Source organism: Euprymna scolopes, chromosome 25 (genome assembly GCF_053919585.1).
Source record: "Euprymna scolopes isolate OS-2025 chromosome 25, ASM5391958v1, whole genome shotgun sequence".
Lineage (NCBI taxonomy): Eukaryota > Metazoa > Mollusca > Cephalopoda > Sepiida > Sepiolidae > Euprymna > Euprymna scolopes.
This window is the reverse complement of record NC_136506.1, coordinates 90,189,925-90,215,736: the sequence shown is the minus strand read 5'-3', so window position 1 is coordinate 90,215,736 and position 25,812 is coordinate 90,189,925. Positions and strand designations below refer to the sequence as shown.

At 33.8% G+C, this 25,812-nt stretch overlaps 1 protein-coding gene across 1 annotated transcript in view; it reads right to left on the bottom strand.

The window, feature by feature from the left end:
* Positions 1–25,812, bottom strand: part of LOC145247498 (corticotropin-releasing factor receptor 2-like) — a 907,054-nt gene that overhangs the window by 79,374 nt on the left and 801,868 nt on the right. Inside the window, exon 12 of the mRNA XM_080109310.1 lies at positions 13,132–13,173. Within this exon, the coding sequence (XP_079965436.1) occupies positions 13,132–13,173 (42 nt within the window). The remainder of the gene's footprint in view (positions 1–13,131; positions 13,174–25,812) is intronic.

Genomic DNA, 25,812 nt, shown 5'->3' with positions numbered 1-25,812 from the left:
TAAATATTTTTAAATATTAAATAAAAAGTAAATATTATATATAAAAAGTTACAACTTAAAAACATCGACCCCCCCAAAAAAAAAACTAACGTAAGGCAAATGAACGATGTTAAATGTAAAAATCGGAAAAACAAAAGCAAAAAAGAAAACAGAAAAACGAACGTAAAAACTTCTTTAAAAAATCTGAAAAATAACCCCCCCCAAAAAAACAAAAAACAAACACGAGAAAAATGGCTGAAATAAACCTCCGGGTGTTTTTGGGTGTGTGTAGTCGGTCGGGGGTGGGGATGTTAATGAAAACCTAAGAATAAGCGAAGTAAAAAAACCCAGATAAACGAACGTTATGTGAAAAATGGCTTAATTAACCCTGCTTCAATATCAAAATTTAAAAAATCGAAAAAAAAAAGACATCTCACACCACGATTCGAACCCAAAACGTTTAGATAATGACCCAACGCTCTAACCAACTGAGCTAAAACGACGTACATGAAATTGTGTCAGTTCTTCAAATATTAAAACTAAATCATGTTATGACGTCGTCTGACGCATGCGTAGAACTGATCTCGTCATGAGAGGACGGGTTTTTTGCTGACCCCCCCCCACCTGTAGAAAAGTGCTGATTTCAGGGTGAAAAAATAAACGTTTTTGCCAATTTTTCGATATTTGTCGGGCGAAGGATGGGGCTTTCATATGAGACCAAATTTGTAAATTTTTGTTCTGTCTGTCGAACGTTTTTAGCAGACACACAAACATACATACATTTTCGCTTTTATATATATAGATGATATGTTATGAAAAGGAAGGGTTGTAAAGAGATAGCTTTGAATTTGGGGGTATCAAAACTAAAGCAAAATATGATGAAAGTAAAAATAAAATAGATAAACTCCATGATTTATTATACCATACCTGTTCACACTGAAACACTTATCACATTATTCTGTAGATCTATATTAAAAAACCTTGTTAAACTTTGTGACATATTTCCATTCTATGGAGGTCAGGCGCGAACGAACACCCCATAATTTTATTATACCATATTTCTTCAAACTGAAACATAATTATCAAAGTATACTTACGCAGATAGATATGAAAAGTCTTTATTAAAGTTTGTGCCTATTTCCATTCTATGGAGGCCAGGCGCGAACGCAGGCCCCACAATTTTATTATACCATCCGTATTTAAGTTAAAACATACTTATCAAAGTATTCTTATGTACATCTATATCAAAAACACCTGTAAACGTTTTTTTTATTTTTAAATTTTTAATTTCCATACTTTGTGGACCAGGCGTGTACGCACACCCCACAATTTTAATGAATCATTATTTTGCCAGATCAAACATACCCATTCCTGTGTCTCGATACATCTTCTATCATTATATGTGATCAGTTTTCTATAATATTCAACTATATAGGAGCCTATTTGTGACCAGACACACACAAAGACGTTCAGCTTTATATATATATATATATATATATATATATATATATATATATATATATATAGGGTGAAACGATAAAACTGTCGCCCTAGAAAAGACGTGGTGATTCCATTTCCGTCTGATGAAAACTGTTTTTCTCTTTTTGTTGCAGATAATCTACTAGGGGGCCAGTTGTGTACGAATCCCAAGAGCGATAAGAGCCTTCCATCATGCCTGAAAGTGACACAACGAGCGAGATCGGAGATGCGCCGCTGTACAACTCATGCTCTCCACCGAGCTAAGTTATGACAACAGGACTATTGCAAGCACTCTCAAAATGTATCACTGGATTGCCACGAATAACAGGGACGTGCCCAGGGTGATGAAAACTAAGTTTCTGGCCACGGTTATGGTCTTTGGCGTGGTTTCAAGTGAGGACCACATTATGTCATCTGGCATTTTTGAAGTCGGCTATAAAGTAAACACCAAAGTGTACTTTGATGTGCTAAAAGGTATGGTGATCCCCTGGTGCAATTAGGTGGCCGCTGGCAGACCTTGGGTGTGGCAGCAGGACTCGGCGCCGGTTCACAAGTCGAAAGTAACTAGGCTTGGCTTCGGAAGGAGTGCTACGACCTTGTACCTTTCTCTCACTGGCCCCCTTCTCCCTTGACCTGAACCCGCTGGACTACTTCGTCTGGTCATACCTTGAGAACATCACCAACATGACCTCTAACAACACCAAAGCCAACCTGATCGTCGCCATCCGTTGAGCATTCGCCGAGCTCCCACCGGCACTTGTGGAAAAGGTATGCACCCAGTCCCGGACTCGTATCAAGGCGATGATTGAGACTGCAGGCGGATATATTGATACATAATCAAGTTACCTGAATTCATTTGTTGCAATAAAAGTTTTAAAATACAGCTGTAATGTTTTCTTTAGAGCGAAACAGTACTTAATATATATATATATATATATATATATATATATTCAAAATAGCGTAATGTAAGCAAACTATGAGGTATCTGTAGCTTCTTTTCGAATTTTCGAATTTTTTAATCATGTCCAAACGCATTCCCTTTTTGGTGGATTGGTTATTGCTTTTTCTTCTGATGGGTTAAGGGCAAAATAGATTCATTGATTGATATAATAAGACACCGCACACTTTGCCCACTTCAAAATAAATGTCTAACCAAAAGCGTAGTTTACCAGGCCACAATATTTGCGAAAGAAAACCCGAATAACAAAAAATATTACGTAGGTATGACTTTCTTAGATTTCAAAACTCGATATTATGATCACAAAAGTACATTCAACAATAAAAACACCATATGAAAACAACGCTAGCAAATAAATACTGGGAACTCAAGGAAAGCGGACATACTCCGGTAGTCGAAGGGAAACTAATAAGACAAGCTACCACGTGTAGGGACTATGTAGATCATGCCTCCATGAAAAATTTGCTACCCTGTCCTTTAAAGAACCGCAACATCTATTAAACTGTAGAAGAGAAATAGCAAACAACTGTGTTCACAAGATAAAATTTACTCTAGGATAGCGATACAAAATAGTTTTAAAACTAACAAAAACAATAGAAAATAAACAAATAAATAAATTAAATAAACATGAATATACATAAACGATCACACATATATGTATGTATATATATGTATATATATATATGCGCATATATGTATGTACATATATATATATTTATATATAAACTAATATTTAAAAAAATCACTAACCTAGATTTAAAACAGATCCAGAAACTAGATATCCAGGCTAAATAGAGCACACACAAATGAACAGGTCAACCAGAGGTCAAATAGGCCTTTGTCCGATAAGTGCATGCTCATTGGCTGATAGGAAGGGCGCGGTGGATACTAGAAAGCTGATTGGCTAAATAAAATCTGAATAGAAGATGCGTAGATAAAAACGACAAACAACCACAACATTCGCGCATAAGTCTAAAGAGTCCTGGAGTGGATGAAACGCGGAATATTCAGTGTAGCTTAATCGTCATATATATTTTATAACTTACTGTATATATATATATATATATATATATATATATATATATATATATATATATATATATATATATAAATAAGGGAGTAGTCACCAACAATGTGTATTTTTTAACATTATTTTATTATTCCGTGTCTTGGTTTTTCATTGAGAATTATGTTTGGATCATTGTAATAATGTTTTTAAGTCATTGAAATCGTTTTTACGCGCGTTCTGTGATGCGTCCTCGTCAGAAATTATTTTGAAAATATAATATATACTAAGCTTTGATTCCTATCTATTTTCAGCAAATGAGATCCTATGTACAAGTAGAGGTAAATTAAAAAAAAAAAAAACATCCCCAGTGAAAGTAGTACTATAAATCGACATGATTTGAATAAATCTGAATCATCAATTCGCGTCGGCAAATATTTCACTACGATCACGTCACCAAATCCAATTCCGATTTAGGAAACGATCAATCACACGAACAAAAGAAAATGCATTAACAGAGAATCAAAACAAAACTCGTAATTATAATGAAACGACTAAGATATGCATGAATATTTTATGATATAATATTAAATTGCCAACTGTATTATGAATTATTCAAAACTAGATATATTCGTTCGTTAACAAACAACATTGTTGCAAAATATTTCATCCTGAAAAACTATTAATTTTATTTATTGTCTTTTTCTTAGTTGTTTCACTACAGTTCCAGGTGAGAATTGTCTGAAGATAGCGGTTTCAATCCTATCCAAAGCCGGCCAGAGGCTTACTTGGCCAAAACGTGATGAGACGACAACAACTATGGAAGGCAGTATTTGCAGTGAATGCAGTCAGGAGATTCGGAGTTCCTATCCCGTCGCGGTTACCACCTGACGAAGGCCAGAGGAATAGTTGGCCGAAACGTCGTAAACCAACTAAGAAAAGATGAGGATAATAGTCCGCAATAAATAAAATTAATAAATAATACCCATCTCAATAATGAATTCCAATTAAATAATATATACTGAAAAAACTATATTTTTTTGTTTGAATATTCGTCTTCTTGTCACGGAAACAAATTATGGATGATTGCTTCACAGTAAATTAAGAAAAAAAAAAACCCTAAAAAACAATAATAATTATTAGCCGTAAATAGAATTTTAAAACATGACACTTAAAGAATTCGTCTATTATATAAATCTCAAACAGAGGTTTGTTTATATCAATTTATTTATTGCGGACTATTATTCTCATCTTTATTGGTTGTTGTTTCACGACGTTTCAGCCAACTATTCCTCTGGCTTTCGTCAGGTGGTAACCGCGACGGATAGGAACTTCGAATCTCCTATCTGCATTCTCAGCAATCACTGCCATCCGGAGTTGTCGTCTCACCACGTTTTGGCCAAGTAAGCCTCTGGCCGGCTTTGAGTAGGATTGAAACCGCTATCATCAGACAGTGCTCATCTGGAACCGTAGAGATTCAACGTCTCTATCAACTGCGCCACGTGGTGAGACGACAGCAACTCCGGATGGCAGTAATTGCTGAGAATGCAGTTAGGAGATTCGAAGCTCCTATCCGTCGCGATTACCACCTGACGAAGGTCAGAGGAATAGTTGGCCGAAACGTCGTGAAACAACGAATAAAGATGAGAATAATAGTCCACAATAAATAAATTACTATAAATAATACTCATCTCAACAATGAATTCCAATTAAAATAATATAGGTTTGTTTGTGTGTTCGTATGTCCGCTAAAAACTTTCATCAGCTGCATTGGACCGGGTCGAAACCAGTACTATCTGAAAACGCGATGTCTCAGACGCATAATATACGACAATTAAATAAAAAAAAGATTAATTCTATGGTGGTCAACCGGACCATTTCTTGCAAGGGGGTCACTTTTCGTAACACTAATTTCGCAAGTCAGGCAAGCGTAGCAAAGTGAAAGTATGTTTTAAAACGTTATTTTGTAGGGTCATGAAGTTATAAGTAATCGTGGTCTGATGAGCAAAAGCGTTCGCCAGTAACGTTTTCCCCTTCTTTCACGTTTCATGTTCGAGCCTGTCTACCGCGGCTATTTTGTTTTTTGGTGGTCGCACTCGCACTTACTGCTATTTTAATTGAAAGAATAGTTGTTTTGGTTCATTGATTTTTTAGGATGGGGGGGGGCAGCGCATGGGCTGCCGAAATATCTGGTGGGGAAGTTGTCATCTACTTCTTCCGTTCTTTTCCGGGGGGGGGGGAAGGAGGTGTTCAGTATCCTTAGTATAGCAGCTATGCCCACCTGGGTAACCATGCTAGTAATAAAATAAAAGAGATTTTTTTAGTCTATAAGAAAAAAGGTTGTTTAATTCAAAATATAATAATAATAAAGGAAGGTTGTATGAATCAACTGAACTGTCCAACCCGTCTAGCTGAAACCACTGTCAATAATTTTCCCCACTCTTTATCTGTACCCAAATCAAAACCTAGATTCCATGAACAAAGTTTCTTTCTTAGAGCTGCACGCTTGCGGAACTCTCTTCCGTTTGCCTGTTTCCCAACTGACTAAAAATTGGTTGTCTTCAAGTCCAACATAAACAAATTCTTGATGAAGCGCCGCTTTAAGTAATCCAATTATACCAACTTTCCATTACTAACGATTAATACGATATTATCCTATTGATTACTGTATACTCAATAACCCTTATCCTCGAGTGGCTTCCGGGCCTTGATAACTGGTGACTCCTATGTAAAAAAAAAACAAATTAACTTGATAATATGTGCGATATCCACAGAGAGAAGTATAGTTTGTCCAAAGGAAAAAATAATCCAATTTCGATGATTTTTGAAAAGTCAGTAAGCAACAATGTATTCTAGATATAAATCAGCATCTTCTGTTCGTGTCCTCTTTAGTTGTATCAGCGTTGTCTTTCTCTTTCGTCGATAAGTCATTCCGTGGCCCTTCCATTTTGCTTCTCCTCAAGTGGGATTAATCTTGTTTACTTTTCCGATTAATATTTCCGCAGGCTGTTCTTCAATTAACACTTCTCCATGCAATATTGGAAAATCGGTTCCTTTATCTCATAAGATATAATCTCTTCTTTTGCATCTCAGCACAACATGGCGACACCTATTTTTGGTATCCTTCTGCCACACAATATCAGTTCTTTGTACCACTGTGCAAGGCATTCATGTCTGGATTCCATTCGCCCTTTTCTGTTCAATCCAGTCCTATGGATTGAATTGGGCGCATGGTACATGAGCAGTTTATACTATAGATTCGACCACAACTTCTCTGCGTCTTCACCGAAGGCCGTCCGTGTATCGAATGAATTTTTCTGATATTTGTTTCACTACGTGCTTGGTTTTCGCGCTAAAACATTCCTTGAATTAGTCTGTCATTCTCTCTCGTCACCTTCGGGAAGAAAGAGAGTGTAAGGAGAGAGAGAGAGAGAGGGGATGGGATGGAGTCATATAGGGTAATGAGGAGGGGGTTGTGGCGTTGATCCTGTCTGGATTTTTTTTTTTTTTTTTTTTTTTTTTTTTCAAATGGATGAAAGGGCTTGTTCAGTGATTGAAATAAAAATAAATAAAAGAAGGAAAAAAAAGAGTGGGTGATTCTTCTGTTATCCCGCATTATAGCTTAGTCGCGCTCCCGCGTCACAATATATATATATAAACACGCACACCAACACGCACGCACGCACGCACGCACGCACGCACACACACACACACACACACACACACACACACACACACACACACACACACACACACACACGCACACACACACACACACACACACACACACACATATATATAATTATGAGAACACAGATGTAAAGTAGAAATTTACAAAAAGGTTTTATAATTCAGCAGAATACTCCAAGCTGGTAGCTAGGTGCTCCTTAATCCGCGGAGTTTCAGAGAATATGAATTCTTCTCATCAGAGGAAAAACTGTTTGCAAAATAATCCAGTAGTCACGCTAAACATTTATGTGTATTTGCTGGTTGCTGCATAGGATGAAACTAAAAGTGTTATGATTTGTGGTCACAAAACTTAAAAAAAACATAAGTATATAAAAATATAAATATAGAAAACAGTTCATACAGAGTTCAACATTAAAATAAAAATAACCAACCGTGTAATGGAGGTTATTATTTGTAGGTAAATGAACCACAGCAGGTGCTCGCCTCAGTTGTTGAAATTGAAAAACAAAGCGTCAGAAATTGGAGTTCAAAAAATTTGAAGATAGTAAAAAAAAAAGCTTTCATTTTGGCCGGATGAAAAGTTGAAATTATATATATATATATATATATATATATATATATATATATATATATATATATATATATATATATATATATATATGTATATATATATAGTTGAAATTATATATATATATAGTTGAAATTATCAGAGAGGCGGTAGCACTCTCTATATAGGGATGGCCCGTACACGCCTATATACGCCTACAAAACAAAACTATCCAAATCTCAACTAAAATCAACTTTCAAAAAAGGGTACAAAAATGGCCAATTGTTCTTCTTCTTTCTTCTTTCTTTTGAGACGATGTATCTCGGTGTACGAACGGTCTCTGACAACAGTTCAAGCATCAATCGACTGCTCTTTACACGGAGAAGTGCAGTGACCCATCGCTTTTTAGCTAACTCCATAATTAAATAAGATTACATGTAATAACAAGTTTTAAACACTATATACCCAATGTAGACAGACCACTTCGAACACGGAACTTCTCTCAAAACGGACAGCTCCAAATAATACACCGGATGCTCACAGACGTTCCAGTTTGCCAGTGGCCTATATTTCTTGGACGCTGAATATTTGAGGTGAACGTTAAGGTTTTTTCTTTAAACAGTAACCCACCAGCGTTAATGAAACCACGAAATCTTTATCTCAGTTGATCAAAATTGTTATAAGAGTAACCTATCAGCAAGTACGACGTCAAAAAACAATGTTATAAAAACAAATAAACCTTCAAATTTTGGACTGTAAAATATGTACAAAATGTCAATGCTGTGACCAGGATTCGAACCTAGGTTAGCACGGCCACAACGTGGGGTCCTAACCTCTAGACGATCACGGCTAACACTGACGTCTGTCGCTCTTGGCAGAAAGACACATGACTACTGTCAAACTATTGAAAAATAAGGAGGAAACTTGAAATTCTCACGCATGCGCAAAAATACACTATAGCAGCCATTGTTAAATGCAGCTGAATCTCTTCGCTCGCTAAGAAAAGTAGATCAGACCAGTTCTTCTAAGAATTCACCAAACGCCAAAGGAAATAAGTTAAATTAACCGCAAAAGAAACTGCAAGAAAGTCATCTTCTAAGAACTCACTGGAAGCTGACAAAAAAGAATCAAACCCCAAGCCCTAGCCACAAAAATAACTAGATATTGTGGCTACTATACACAATCTACTAATAAAAACAAGTAAGTTTTCTAAAATAAACTACAATAAATTAACCAAGTAACCTCACACTGTCACTGATTAGGACTTCATATAAAGATAACAACTACCCTATTGGTGTATATACCGTTCCACACTTTAACTATTGGTGACGGGGCAGTATCTCAATTCTACGAGAGTTGTCTTGCCATAAGATAAGTGATATTATAGTAAGATACACATAAGTGTTATATGTTTACATTTAATAAAAAATGCCAAAGTCAGCACGTAGTAAAAAAGCTCAGAGAAATATAGACTATGAAAAAAACAAAGTCAAGGTATTATCTGAGCAAAAAGAATACTATCAGAAAAATGCTGAAATAATAAAAATTAAGTATCATGCAAATCCTGAGGCAAAGAAGGCTGCCTCACGTGCTGACTCAAAAGCACGGTATAACAGGGATCCCGAGGGGAAAAAAGCTGCCTCATGCACAAACTATTATAAATATAAATATAAAAAACTACCAAATCTTTGCCAAAACGCCAAAGAATGAACCAAGAAAAATTTAATAGTGAAGGTATGAACATTTTAGAACTTTATAATACTCTAACTGTTTTATCAGAGAGGCGGTAGCACTCTCTATGTAATATAGAACCGATGGAGGACCAAGAGGCAACTCCTAAGGCCCCAAACCCAAAGACCTAAAACCCAGCAGGAAGCGACCTGCTACTAATGGAGGCGGCAATGAGCCGCCTCCTAAAAAAGACAATACTATCATGAATGTAAGTTTAAAAATAAGACTGTAAGTAAAAATACTAATTAACAAGAATAAAAAAGCATTGGAAATGCAAAAGGATATAGGGATGGTATACCAAAAAGTATACAAACAAGATAGCTATGAATGGCTAGGCACATGGAAATAGAATTGCATCCAAAGTATAGCCCTATAGCTTTTTACAACCGTAATGATGGCACGGAATGAAGATTGGAGAAAAGCTATAGGGCTATACTTTGGATGCAATTCTATTTCCATGTGCCTAGCCATTCATAGTTATCTTGTTTGTATACTTTTTGACATACCATCCCTATATCCTTTTGCATTTCCAATGCTTTTTTATTCTTGTATATATATATATATATATATATATATATATATATATATATATATATATATATATATATATATATAGTTGAAATTATATATATATATATATATATATATATAGTTGAAATTATATATATATATATATATATATAGTTGAAATTATATATATATATATATATATATATATATAGTTGAAATTATATATATATATATATATAGTTGAAATTATATATATATATATATATAGTTGAAATTATATATATATATATATATATATATATAGTTGAAATTATATATATATATATATATATATATATAGTTGAAATTATATATATATATATAGTTGAAATTATATATATATATATATAGTTGAAATTATATATATATATATATAGTTGAAATTATATATATATATATATATATATATATAGTTGAAATTATATATATATATATATATATATAGTTGAAATTATATATATATATATATAGTTGAAATTATATATATATATATATATAGTTGAAATTATATATATATATATATATATATAGTTGAAATTATATATATATATATATATATAGTTGAAATTATATATATATATATATAGTTGAAATTATATATATATATATAGTTGAAATTATATATATATATATAGTTGAAATTATATATATATATATAGTTGAAATTATATATATATATATAGTTGAAATTATATATATATATAGTTGAAATTATATATATATATATATATATATATATATATATATATATATATATATATCAATTTGATTAACATGTACAAAAAAGGAACAGTTTCACAAATTAATTTTCATATTGAAACCGGACTTTTATACACTTTTATTTCTAAAATCTTTATTAAAGAATTAACCTTGCTTATTATATTAAAGAAAATATATTTTAATAACTAACTTCGTATTATTAATGGCCATCTATAATACACATCTCACCTGGCTGTTTAGATGTATGTATATATGCATGCTTCTTTCGACGGAGGCAACTGATTTTCACGAGATTGGTATCATTTTGATGCTCGACCCTTCGGGCGACAAATATCGACAAATTTGCCAAAAACATAAATTCCGTTACTCTCAACCGGGCAATTTACTACAGGGAGGGGTAGCTTTTTTGCCGATATTTTCGAAAGTCATCCTATCTTTTCGATTGATTAGGCTTAATTTAAACCTACGTCACTTCCGGTTTGGCGATAGGCGCCACAGCAAAGACGTCAGTTTTTTTCATATTCTTTGCCTCCTTCGCCGTATGGGTTCGAGCCTGCCTGCCTGCTACCACTTTTCTTTTTTGCTCAAAACACACCTCCAAACACCCGGACAACGCCGGGCACCCAGTTTAGTTACTAATATAATTGTTTTAATTATTCTGTTCATAAATATTTTTTACAGTTGATCTATTCAATTCATTTTTAATTTAATTTATATTTAATTTAATTGTATTTTATTAACCGACATCAGTTGCATTTAAAAACGCGAGTAAGCTTTATTTCAGCTATGAGAGTTGTTTCCCCTTTAAACAATGTGAGTTGTTTCCCGTTTGATTTTCATAGATTAAGATGGATGTGTTTTATGCTTACAGAAATCCAACATGTGGTCCACTTTAATTGAAAAACGTAAACAGAATTAAAACTTAGGATATTCGGTTGCGAGACTTTTTCCTTCGGTCCCAAAATCAACAGAGATTAAATCATATCTATAATGATTTGTTCCTTGTTGATTACAGTGCAATGCTGGTTCTGTGTAGTTCTAGGAGTTCCACCGTCCAAGAATTTGCCTTTTCTCTTTAAGAAGGTGTTAGTTTATTGCTAATCGCATTAGGTGCCCCTGTCGGGTAATGCCGATGGTGCTACAGAGTCATCTTTTGTATGATCAGAATGCTTCTCCTCTGGGCCGCTGACTTTTCAATCCCACTTTCCGTGTCATATTTCTCTGGTAGGAGTGAAATAAATATAAAGTATATACACCCAGTATATATATATATATCTGCATAAATGAAAACCGTAAATTTAAATTGACACGTAAAATTTATTTTTCGGCAGAATACCCCAAAATAACGATAATTAATAAATCTTTATTCCGTGAAGTTTCAAAGAATGCAAAATTCTTCTCCTAAAAGGAAAGAAATATGTAAGCAAATTTATACATATAGCAAAAGTAAAAATTTGCTGGTTTTAGAATTGTATGAAACTGCATTATATGACGGTGGTTTATTCATTTTAACCGTATATTGACTTTGAAAAATAGTGTGTACCATCCCTAGGTCGAAGAACATCATCATGTCAGGTTTGGTCATGATCGGTCCAGTCGTGTAGGCTTTAGGAGAGTATATATACATTAGCTATGACTTTGACATTTGACCGTAACCTTGAAAATTTGAAACCATCCCTAGGTGGGGGACCATCATCATGCCAGGCTTGGTCATGATCGATCTAGTGGGGTGGGCTGTCGTTGTACACACACACACACACACACACACACACACACACACACACACACACACACACACACACACACACACCCCACACACACACACACGAACGCTACTACTTTATATAAATCGATATTCTGAAAAAGCCTTTATAACTGATCATCGAAAATGTCATTCGTAATCTTGATTTGGTCAGATGGTTGTGTTGAAGTGTGGACATGGACTTACTTGTCGAAAGTTCGAATCCTATTGGTTCTAAAGCACCACTTTCACTAATGGAGGTTGGCAACCTTCACGTACCTGTAAGTACTTGATTATAAAAAATAACTGGGGAAAACTTAGACATCATAGATGTATCAAGATTGAATCCCGTTAGTTCCATAGCATCACTTTCATTAATAGATGCTGGCAACCATGACGCGGTCGCTCATGTAAGTAGCTGGTGTCAACAACAGAAACCAGCGAATCAAATGTCGTACCATGCTGATTCATAAGAATTTACGATTTTTAAATCTTAAGTGTGACAGATCAAGTTAAATACTATTTTTTATTTAAGCGTGAAAGACTGTTAAAATTCTTTTCCGGACTAAAGCATCACACATGATCCAAGGATAAAACCTACCACAGCGACGCTGAAATTCATCTATAAATAAAAACGTCTTGCAGCGGTTAAAAAAACTAATTAATGCGTGTACCGGAAGTGAGTTCAATTTGTTTAATTGCGATAAAAGTAAAAAATTTCGGCTACTTACGTCACCATTCATAAAGCAGTAGAGAATTGATACCAAGAGGCCCTGTGAAAAAAGAGGAAAAAAGAAAACTTAAATGAAACTTTGCACATAAGAAGAGACATTGTGATTAAATAGAACGTTGAGTAAAATAAGCAAACACATGCGCCCTGTGGATGCAAGTATTCAATATAAAAAATATGAATGACATTTTAATCTTTCATAAAATTTAGACCCGTTAATCCGAACGCAATCGGTGATCTCTCATTTTTTTTAATGTTTTTCTTAACTTCTTTTCACATGTTTAAAAAAAAAATTCCTCGAAGTTTGAAAAAAAAATTGTACAAAAAGTTTTACCGAAAACATCATGCACTCTAAATATAAAACCGATTGCTTTTTGTTCACGATATAAGAACTCCAGAAACTTACTTTAAATACGATGCAAATTTGTTCTTATGTTAAAAAAATTAAATTATTTTTCAGGCTTAAAAATAGAGTTTATGTTTGCCAAATAAATTTTTAGATCGTTTGATTTCGTTTTTAAAAATTATTTATCGTTAGATTTCGTTTTAAAAAATCATTTATCGTTAGTTTTCGTTTTTAAAAATTATTTATCGTTAGTTTTCGTTTCTAAAAATTATTTATCGTTAGTTTTCGTTTTTAATAATTATTTATCGTTAGTTTTCGTTTTTATAAATTATTTATCGTTAGTTTTCGTTTTTTAAAATTATTTATCGTTTGTTTTCGTTTTAAAAAAATCATTTATCGTTAGTTTTCGTTTTTTAAAATTATTTATCGTTAGTTTTAATTTTAAAAAAATTATTTATCGTTAGTTTTAATTTTAAAAAAATTATTTATCGTTAGTTTTCGTTTTTACAAATTATTTATCGTTAGTTTTCGTTTTAAAAAATCATTTATCGTTAGTTTTCGTTTTAATAATTATTTATCGTTAGTTTTCATCTAAAAAAATATTTATCGTTGGTTTTGGTTTAAAAAAATATTTATCGTTAGTTTTCGTTTTAAAAAATATTTATCGTTAGTTTTCGTTTTTAAAAATTATTTATCGTTAGTTTTCGTTTTAAAAAATATTTATCGTTGTTTTCGTTTTTAAAAATTATTTATCGTTAGTTTTCGTTTTTATAAAGTATTTATCGTTAGTTTTCATCTAAAAAAATTATTTATCGTTGGTTTTGGTTTAAAAAAATATTTATCGTTAGTTTCGTTTTAAAAAATATTTATCGTTGTTTTCGTTTTTAAAAATTATTTATCGTTAGTTTTCGTTTTTAAAAAAATATTTATCGTTAGTTTTCGTTTTTAAAATTATTTATCTTTATTTTTCGTTTTTAAAATTATTTATCGTTTGTTTTCGGTTTTAAAGTAATTTATCATATTTGTTTCTGAGAATTTTTATTGTTTTTCTTAAAGTTATTTATCGTAAGTTTTTTTAATTAAAAATAATTTATCGTTCGTTTTTATTTTTAAAAATGATATATCGCTACTTTTCATTTTTTTATGTTATTTATCGGTAGTTTTCTTTTCTAAAAATTATTTATTGTTAGTTTCTGTTTTTTATTTAAATATTTTTGTCAGTTATCGTATTTAAAAATTATTTATTTTTAGTTCTCGTTTTAAAAAAATTATTTATTGTTAATTTTAAAAAATTATTCATCCTTTTTTCTTTTTTAAAAAGTATTTATCGTTCGTTTTTGTTTTTAAAAATGATTTATTATTCAATTGTGTTTTTCAAGATCACTTTTCTGTATTAATCTAAGCTCAAGATCACTTTTCTGTATTAATCTAAAGTAAAACGATCACCCACTTTACAACCAGTCAGTCTCAAAGCCATTCAAGTCATTCTCCAGATCATTCAAGTTGTTTTTGAAGGATTCCAGTTATTTTTTAAGTATTCAAGTCATTCTTAAAGTCATTCAATTCATCCTTAAGTTCATTAAAGTTATTCTAAGTCATTTACTTTTTATTTATTTCAGTCATTTGAGGCCAATTTTCGGTCATTTTAGTTTATCTTTAAGAATTTCATGGCAATCCTACATTTACGCATTCATTCATTACAACGAGAGCACGCGACTAATGGCTATCGGCCTTGCCCTCTGTAATATTAATGACATTACAAATAGCTGTTACTAATAACTGTTACCAAAGGCAATAAAAGTTATTTATTTAACTAATAAGTTTTCCTGCGCGTTTTAAAGTTTTTACATACGTGTTTTCTTTGTTGGGGGGGGGGGGGGCTTGTACCTGTACCAGAATGCTCATTCTCTAAAAAATGCATGTTTTTCCCCTTTTTCTTTTTAAGTTTTTATTTTTCCGCCGATTATCATAGCTATCGGCCTTGTTAAAAATGCTTATCATTAGTTTTCGTTTTAAATAATTATGTATCGTTTGTTTTCGTTTTAAAAATTATTTATTGTTCGATTTTATACCGTAAATTTACAATAAGGTTTTTGCATTATTTGATTGTATCCTACTGCAAACATGAGTAATTATATTAGTCTAGCGGCACCGATGAGTTGTGATACAACGAAACAGGACTGTATGTCGATGACTACAAATATATTATATATATATATATATATATATATATATATATATATATATATATATATGTGTGTGTGTGTGTGTGTGTGTGTCTTGTTTCTTATTTTAAAAAATGATCCATCTATCTATATCTATATATGTGTATAACCGTGAATGTGTGTATGTGAGGAAATTTCTCAGCCTATATACTCAACAAATTTTTTTATCTGCATTTGAAAATGTGTATATAGAGTATTTAGACACGTGGAAAACTTTTTAATCGGTTTCTAGTCCTTTAAGTCCATGAAACAATGAAATGTTTATTTTGTTTCCCAGAAACAATACACAATTTTTCCCTTTTGCAAGTAATTATTTTTAAAAATTAATATTGAATAAGTTTAATTTATATCTAACATTATCAGTCAATATCTAACATTACTTCATATTTTTACCCAGTAATGGCTGATGGGACGAGAACAAACTACTGACATTAATTAAATGAAGGATTCCGTTCGAAACTCCGTACAGATTCCCGAGTTCGACAGAAAGATTTCCGAGTTCCATAATATACACATAAAGAAGGTCGGTGATTACATCGACCGAAATGCTGTGCAAATTACACTCAGAATGAGAACAGTAGTCCGAAGAATCGAAATAATTCGAATAATCACTTCTCATCTCAAAAACTCAGAATCATAAACTAATTTAGGTGCTATTTTTTAAATCGTATTTCCAAGTTTAATTAAAGTTTTATTATATGTTTTTTTTCATTCAATTGTAAGATTAAAGTACAGAATAGGTAAAAATCACCCTCCCCTTTTTAAGAATGGCTTTTAAAATAAAAACGATATTATTTCAGCACGGATCACTCTCTGCATGAGTATCCAAATTTAAAAGCAAACGTAAAAAAAAATTGCGGTTCTTTTGTACTATTAATCCAAATGAAAAACAAACAAACAAAAAAAAAAAAAACGCGCCCCTGTTGTCAAAAGAACTGTTTAAGATTTCTTGTGGGATGACTTGTCGCCGGAAATGTTTAATTTGCCACCTCTCGCCAAGCTCTGAAAACCGAGCAAGCAAGTCGCGAAGAAAACATGAATAAAAGATATCAAGTTATAAAGATTCCATTCTCTACGGAAGGAATTGGGATTGTCTTTTTCGACACCACAACAGGACGAGAAATACAAGCGGCAGATTCAATGGAGCGGGAAATATTTCTCTGGCTTCAAGCTTAGAACGACATTGGAAATATACTCGCACTGACAAGGCTATAAAAAATGCGACTTAATTCAATCGTGTGTCCTTTGTCATCTAAGCTAACAAACAAACGATACACGAACGGATCACAATAAAATAATAATAGAGACAGAAAAGTGACGCCGCAATGGAAGCATATTATAATAAGCAAGTTAAAACGCGGGCTTAACAAACAATATGGCGATACAAACGCGCCGGCGAATAAGAATGGATACAGGCTTACGCACACTTTCATTAAATTTGCTCCTTGAACTTTAAAAAATTAATTCGCCAGTTGCGTGCAACACAGTACAGGCCAGCGACAAGATAACTATCTAATACTAGGTACCTCCAAAGCGCACCATACCCGCTATATGTAACACGACCTAATTTTGATATACGACGGGCGTTCCAAAAGTAATGCCCCCTATTTTTATTCCGCCCGAATGAATCAGAAGATATTGCAAATTGTATTGTTCTGAGGTCTGAACTTATGCATTCATCACCTGAAAATTTCATCTCTCTGTTGCAGATATTGGCGGCGTGAGACTCTTAAAGAAAGTAACTCCTGTCATGGACGCGCGTCAGAAGCAGAGATGCGCAATTGAATTCCTGGCAAAAGTGCATTGAGAATGGTGGTAACTATGTAGAAAAATAAATTCTGGAGCACAAAAGGTGGCTCGTTTTAATGGTACTACTTCCGTCTTCGTAGCTCTTCAACTTGGCTTCGTTTTAATGGTACCACTTCTGACTCTGTAACTCCTCAAATTTCTGAGTTAAAAAAGTAAGAAGTTTTAATTTTGGAAGAACCCTCGTATGACAAAGTGCGCTCCGGATGCCCGTACCCAGCCATTGTTCATCGCTGGCAATAATGCATTGTGGTGGTGCCTATGTAGCAAAATACATACTGGCGCACAAATATAAATTTAAAATGCAGTTTTCGAAAAATACATGAAAGGAAATATTTTTGATTGTAAGTTTTTATCCGCCCACTCCTGCCACATATTCCATTTAATGAAATCTGAACAAAATATATTAGAATTAATTAGAATTTTAACATTTTATAAAGCTGAAGAGTTAAACAAATTTAGATAAGTAAAAACAAAATATTCTTCTTTTTACTTACATTGAATCCGTCAATAATGGAATCTATATATTAATACGATAGCGCGTACGTTATTTTGCGTGTCACGCTTACATCTTTTTTCTTTCGAGTGACTGTCATTTAATTGTTATGACTTTTCATTTCTTGTAACAAATAATTTTACCAAGGATTCTTCATAAGTTTTGGTTTCGGTTTCGATTATAACTGATGGCACTCAAGTAATCTATCTTTTTTATAAATAATTTCATCAAGAATTCTTCATAAGTTCTGGTTTCGGTTTCGATAATAACTGATGACACTCAACTCATCTATATTTTATAAATAATTTAAGAAATATTTTTCATAAGTTTTGGTTTCGGTTTCGATTATAGCTGAAGGAATTCAAGTTATATATAACATATATATTTTTTCTTCATAAGTTTTGGTTTCGGTTTTGATTCAAGCTAATGCACCCAAGTCATATGGATATATTATTATTATTATTATTATTATTATTATTATTATTTAATCACAACTTTATAATACATAAGAATCGATAGAAAATTGACTATAATAATACATCCGAAATCTGCATGAATTAGAATATCATATTTAAGACCGAGCTACGCCGGGAGTCCCTGTTAGCTTAGGTAAATACTTTTGCAGTTTTAACAAGGGCTACAATAATATCAGAGCATTTCCATTTACGCTGAACATCCACAGAATACCAACATCAATATATTACATATGAAAGAGTCCGCTGTGGAATTTCCACAGGTCTCGCTAGTTCAATGACATAATGTTTTGTTAAAATATAACGACATTTCTCAATAATTTATAATATAATTAGTTACATTTCAAAGAAGAAGATAATTAATTATTAAAAGATTTAAATGATTTTAATTCGATAATTCTATAATGTTCGGTTTTAAATATAAAAACGCCACAATATCCAGTGAAAACGCAGGCCCTAACAAACAATATGGCTACCGATACAAATGCGTCGGTGAATAAAGATGGACACAAGTTATACGCAATTTTATTACATTTGTCCCTTGAACTGTAAAATGAATTCACTAGTTGCATGCAACAGTGAACATGTCAGCAACAAGATAAATAAATATTTAATACTTAGCTCGCCGTAAAAATGACCGAGAATGTATCACACTTCCTATGCAATCCTCTATCTATATTAGAGCCAAATACGTCTTAAGATGGTGTGTTTTTATCACATTCGGGAGGAGTTGCTTAGGATATTTTCCCTGCCTTGACAGTAGACAAAACCGACTCCGGAATCTAGTGGGTGATGATCATTTCTCCACCCTGCTACCCCTTTCTCATAGAAGAGACGTAGCGAGTCTCTCTCTGCTCTAACGTTATTTTCATGGCAGGTGCTCAACTTATCTTCACTTTATAACCACCCCCTGTAAGGTATTCACGCGAAATACTCAACTAACTACAACCATATACATATATTATTCCTTAATTGGAATTTTTTATTTTGAGATGAGCATTTTTATGTCAATTTTATTTTTTTATTTCGGACTATTAGTCTCATCTTTATTAGTTGTTGTTTGTTTGTTTTTATTGGTTCACAACGTTTCGGCCAACTTCCTCTGGCCTTCGTCAGGTGGTAACCGCGACGGATAGGAACTTCGAATCTGGAGATTCGAAGTTCCTATCCGTCGCGGTTACCACCTGACGAAGGCCAGAGGAAGTTGGCCGAAACGTTGTGAACCAATAAAAACAAACAAACAACAACTAATAAAGATGAGACTAATAGTCCGAAATAAAAAAATAAAATTAACTACAACCACTATCAACAATATCCCTTACTCTCTATCCGTGCCTAAAACTAAACGAAAATTCCATGAACAAAGTTTTTTTCTCAGAACTACTCGTCTGCATATCATTCTTCTAAAATTGTCCTCACGTCCAGATTGCACTTTTGAAATTCACCAGCTGTGACAATCAGGTTTTAGTAGGGTGTATTCCAATTGCTGTTGTAACTGTTTATTTGAAATCATAGAAATTGCTTAGTCATCTCATAAGATATATAGCAATAACATACTGAATTTTCAAGAGTCTACGACAAATTTAAATTTCTGTACATAAAGTTTGGAAACTTATTTAAGGCACTTCGTATGTACATCATAACGATTTTTGGTACTTGTGCACTTTTGCCACTGTGCTGAAATGTTAACGTTATTATTTTGAAAGCCATTCTTAACATGAGGTGGGGAGGGTGTTTTGCAACTATTCTGTGCTTCCACCTAACAATTTAATAATAAAAAAGGTACTCTGAAGCTTGAATTTAACCTGAAAAAAAAAAAAAAACTATTTAAAAATAGCGCGGTAGCAAAAGTGCGCAAGCACTAGGTTTTTCTGTATTTTTTTTAATAAGTGCAATTCTGAATAAGTACCGATTAAAAAATCTTCATACGAATGAACTTCTGAAATTATTTTTCGCGCGTTTCTCGTCTCTACGTGACTTACACATGTTTTTACTATTTACTCTTAATCGATTATTTATTGAAATAAAACGTGCAATACAAAGTGAAATGAAATCAATTACAATGCATTCTGTTTTTTTTGTCAAAATAAAAAGTCCGATATTTTTCAATTAATTATTTCGTGACCCTTCTTTGAAAGTTGCAATGAATTTGGAAACATTTAAACAATCGGAGAGAAAGTAATTTAAATTAGCTTTTAACAAATCTTCATATTTTAAAGGATTGAAATCTTTGTTTAAATCGTTTTTTTCCCACCCCAAACAAGGCATTCGGAACATAAGGGTCAACCATTTGGAATTGTGTCTAACAGGGGGACTGTTGAGAGCAGAGCAGCGAAATATTTGTTCATGTTACATTTAAACTTCAGCAGGTTAATACAGCCAGGGAAACAGGAAACGGGGGGGGGATTACAAAGTCTATGAGACAGAGAAAATAAACTATTCGAGTAAAAGGTGTTTCCGTCATCTAGAAGAGACCTCAATTATAAGAGGAAATTTTGCCCTTAGTTGGTTTAGTCGGGAGCATGTACGTCGAGGGTCGTACAGGTGCTATGAGTTCTTCAGAGTACATTTTGTTGAACTACTTGCAAAACAGGCACAAGGATAGAACATTTCGGCGATGGGACAGTGGTTGGACCTTAGCTGATAGTGTGGGACATTAGATTTTAGTACGGCATAATCACGTTGACACACCGGTTCTCACTGAATCACCGAAGTTAAGCAACGTTGAACCTGGTCAGTACTAAATGTTTCTAGTCAACCTGGACTTTTCATTGATACTGGATTCAAACAGTGCCGATTCAAGATAGGAGTGGTTGAGATTGCACAACCCTTGGCTCACAATTACATACTCAGCTGCCTCTACAGGGGGTATCCTTTGTCTTTCACACCTTTTCGGACCTTGTCTAAGAATGAGAGATGAGTGATATATGCATCAGCCCTTGTCGGCTCAGTACAATTTTTTGAAATAAATAAATGAACGTTTTCAGCTTTTAATTTGTACATATATGTTAACAAGTAAAATAATTTTGATATAAATAATTAACTTATTTAAAAACAGTGACAGTTAATCGTATAGCAATAAAAGGAAAGCAGAATAATAAAAAAATACATTCAATGATACGAATGGCTGTCATCCTTTTTAGTTAGTAATAAAAAGAAATGCTACCGTGGAACGCATCACGATTTGTGGGCAGCTTTTTTGTGTGGGTTGATATGTAGAAGCAGGCATATGAGTGAAGCGATCTTTTATGTTGTGAGACGACAACTATGGAAGGCAGTAATTGCTGAGGATGCAGTTAAGAGATTCGGAGTTCCTATTCCGTCGCGGTAACCACCTAACGAAGGCCAGAGGAATAGTTGGCCGAAACGTCATGAAACAACAGCTAAAAATGAGGATAATAGTTCGCAATAAATAAACGAATAAATAATACACATCTCAATGAACATTACAATTAAATAATATACCATTCGGTACGGACCCGAAAATGGAAGGGTCCTGGATATGACCTTAAACTATATCCAGTGGTGAGGCCCCAGCTTGCGGGCTTTGGGGAGTGTGGAGCCATCCTTTAATTGCCATTGCTCCCAGGTCCACTCTGACCCGGAATGGTAGTAGCTGTTAGGGTCCCAACTATGGGTTAAATAGAAACCGACTTGAAAACAACAAATATATTCTATTAAAAATTTTTTTCTCCAATCTTTGGATTCGGCATTAAATAACCTGAAAAGGGTTGATATGCCGTAAAACAAAAACAACCAACCGAAAATGGAAGATCAGATAATAAATAAATGTGGATTTATAAGACCAAAAAGTCCAACCTTGATCGCTCTCCGGGGTTCGTGGCACAGTGGATAGAAACGTTGAATCTCTACGATTCTAGATGAGCATTGTCTGAAGATAGCGGTTTCAATCTTACCCAAATCCAGAGGATTGGTTGACCAAAACGTGGTGAGACGACAACAACTATGGAAGGCAGTAATTGCTGAGAATGCAGTTAGGAGATTCGGAATTTCTATTCTGACGAATTCCAGAGGAATAGTTGGCCGAAACGTCGTGAAATAACAACTAAAAGATGAGGATAACAGTTTGCAATAAATCATTTTCAAGAGCGTTTTTCGCTCTATCTGATCATATAACTGTTTTAAAACAATTGTGCCTCAAGACGTTGAATACAAGATGGAAAAAAACAAGTTCGTACAATTTTATTATTTAAATTCAAACTAGGCCGAAACGTTGCTGAAACGGGTCGTGATATCAACGAGGGTCTGGCCAAGGAACTATTGCTGAACATACAGCACAGTGGTGGTTTAAAATTTCGTGGCGGCAACGAGAGTCTTGAAGCTGGTGAGCGTAGTGGTCGGCCATCGAATGTTGACAACGATCAATTAAGAGTCTTAGTAGGAGTCAATCCACATACTACTGTTAGAGAACTTGGTTCTGAATTAAACGTAACGTATACGACTATTTCAACCCACTTGCGAGAGAGAGAGAGAGAGAGAGAGAGAGAGAGAGAGAGAAAGAGAGTGAGAGAGAGAAAGAGAGAGAGAGAGAGAGATTGGAAAGAAAAAAACTTGAAAAAAAAGAGACGTCATTATGAAGTGTAATATTCTCTTCTTTTACGCAACAAAAACGACCCGTTTCTCGACCAGATTGTGACTTGCAATGAAAAATGGGTTATTTACGAAAAGCAGTGACGCTCAGTTCGGTTGGACGCCGACGAAGCTCCACGACACTTCCCGAAGCCAGAGGTGCACCCAAAGAAGATCATGCTAACTGTTTGGTGGTCTGCGACCGGTATCATCCATTACAGTTTTTGGAGTGCAGGCGAAACCAGTACTGGGAAGTACTGTCAATAAATGGGGGAAATGCATAAGAAACTTCGACAAAAACACCCAGCATTAATCAACAAAAAGCCCACTTCTCCTCCACGACAATGCTCAACCGCACGTTGCTACACCGACTCTGCAGAAGTTGAACAAATTGGGCTACGAAACTATCTAATCCGCCATACTATCTAGACCTCTCATAGACCGACTTCAATTATTTCAAGCATCTCGACAACTTTCTGCGTGATAAATGCTTCAAAAAACCTAAGCGATATGAAAACCGCCTTTGGCGACTTCATCGCCACAAAAAAAAAAAAAACAAAAAAAAAAACACACACACAAAAAAAAAAAAACGCAACATTTTTACGTTAACTAACATAAATTCATTTGTTTTGCGTTGGCAAAAGTGTTTTAATTCTGATGGTGCTTATTTCAATCAATAAATCTTTGTTTGAGTCGAGATATGTTCATCTGAATTTAAAAGTTAAAACCCTCAAGAACTTTCTTGTCAACCTGATGTTTATGATGTTTGTTTTGGTTGTTCTGCTTTTAGCTTTCCTGGTAGTCATCATTTATCAAGGCCTGAAGGCCATTCGAGAATAAGGGTTAATGAATTTAAGGTGGTAGTGTAGTAACTATTAATGTAAATTGGGTAGAATTGGATGCCGAATCATGCTATGTTTGTAAAAAAGTTTTTATATCTTCAAACTAGCAAGAAGACTCGGCGTTGCCCGAATGTTTTACTGTTATATGATTATTGTCATTGAAATCGGTGAAATCGTCCATTTTTCAATCAAATCGATTGATTACCTACTCTAGTTGGGGACCCATCGCGGTGAACCAGGAGGAAGCTTCAGATGCCTCCTCGTAGTGACTAAGTTCACAATATATTGTAGTCTACATTGCACTGTAGAGAACCTACTGTTGATTTTATAAAGTTATTTTATATATAATTGCTTGATTAAAGTTAAAAATGGAAAAGTCATCTATTATGGTTCAGTTGTGCTCTAAGAAGAAACATTAATTCCGAACGCGCCCCTATCATATCAAAGAACTTACTGTTGATTTTATAAACATGACCTTTCTGCTTCGACGGTGATAATGGCTTGTATTTAAGTTTAAAATGAAAAAGGCATGTATCATGGTTCAATTGTGCTTTAAACAGAAGCATTCATTGCGAACGCGCCCCAGTAATATGAAAGGACCTACTGTTGATTTTATATACCGGGCCTTTCTGCATGTGTGGTAATAAAACTTTTCAAGTGCATTTATGATGTGAGGCTGCTCCTGCTTACATCGGATAATTTCGATTATTGATTATCGATACTTACTGGAGACATTCCGATACAAAACCTATCAAAGAACACTGCTAGGTACATAAAGTACATTTTGTAAAATTTCATAAAAATCCGCCCAGCCGTTTCGGTTTGGAACAAATTCACAAACACACATTCATGCACAAAGACAAAATTCCTTCTCTATAATGTTTGATATTTATTCACAGTGTTTATGTTCGGTTATTTTGTTTTACGGCATATCAACGCATTTTCGAGTTATTTGATGCCAAATTCGGTCATTTTGGTAAAATGGTTATGTTTCAAGTTGTTTATGCCTTCAAATATTTATTCAAATTAGCAAACTTGGTTGTTTTGTAGAGAAAAATGTTGTTTTTGTTTATGGCTTTTCAGAACATGATTGAGTTTTTGCAAAGAAAAAGGAAAAAAAAATGAATCACATCAATGTTTACATTTGGAATCGGTATCCTCAGACAGCCTGATCTAGTAGCACCAGGATTTGCAACTCATATTTTTGTCTACATTTTTTTGAGGTCGATCAAGGTTTCATAACCCTCGAGGATAAGATTCAAACAAGAGCTAACTTAAGAAACAGCTATTGTTCCCCTTTGTCAGAAATAGCACTCTTGAAATGAGAGAAACTCAGGACAAAACAAGCAAAGCGAGGCTGCCGAAAGTAAACCAAAGGTCCACTCCCTCTCCACAAATATTCACATTTAAAATAACATTCCCATCGCTAGACAGGTAGACTGGAACAAGCCCAAAAGGTCTGCACTCATTATCGACGTCACAATTCCAAACGACTTTGGCCTTAATAGAGCAGAACGGGAAAAGGTAACAAAATATCAGGACCTAAAATATTATCTAAAAACAACATGGTCTCTGAAAGAAATAAACATTATACCAGTTGTGACAGGAGCAACTGGCCTAATAAAAAAGAACCTTCAAAAATACTTAGAAGCAATCCCGGGAAAACCAAGCTGTAAGGAAATACAGATAGCAGCCATAAAGGGAACAGTGTCTATTCTTAAAAGAGCCCTCGGATATAAATTTAAACTGTAATAGAATCAAGTGTTAGCCCCAGGAAGGAGCCCCTTGATCTCTTCAAACTAACTAAAGTAAAATAAAACAAAAAAGTAGACTGCTATGATGTATCGGATCTTTCCCAGAAGATCCCCATCACTAATAAAAAACATTCAGCAAAATAACCTGCT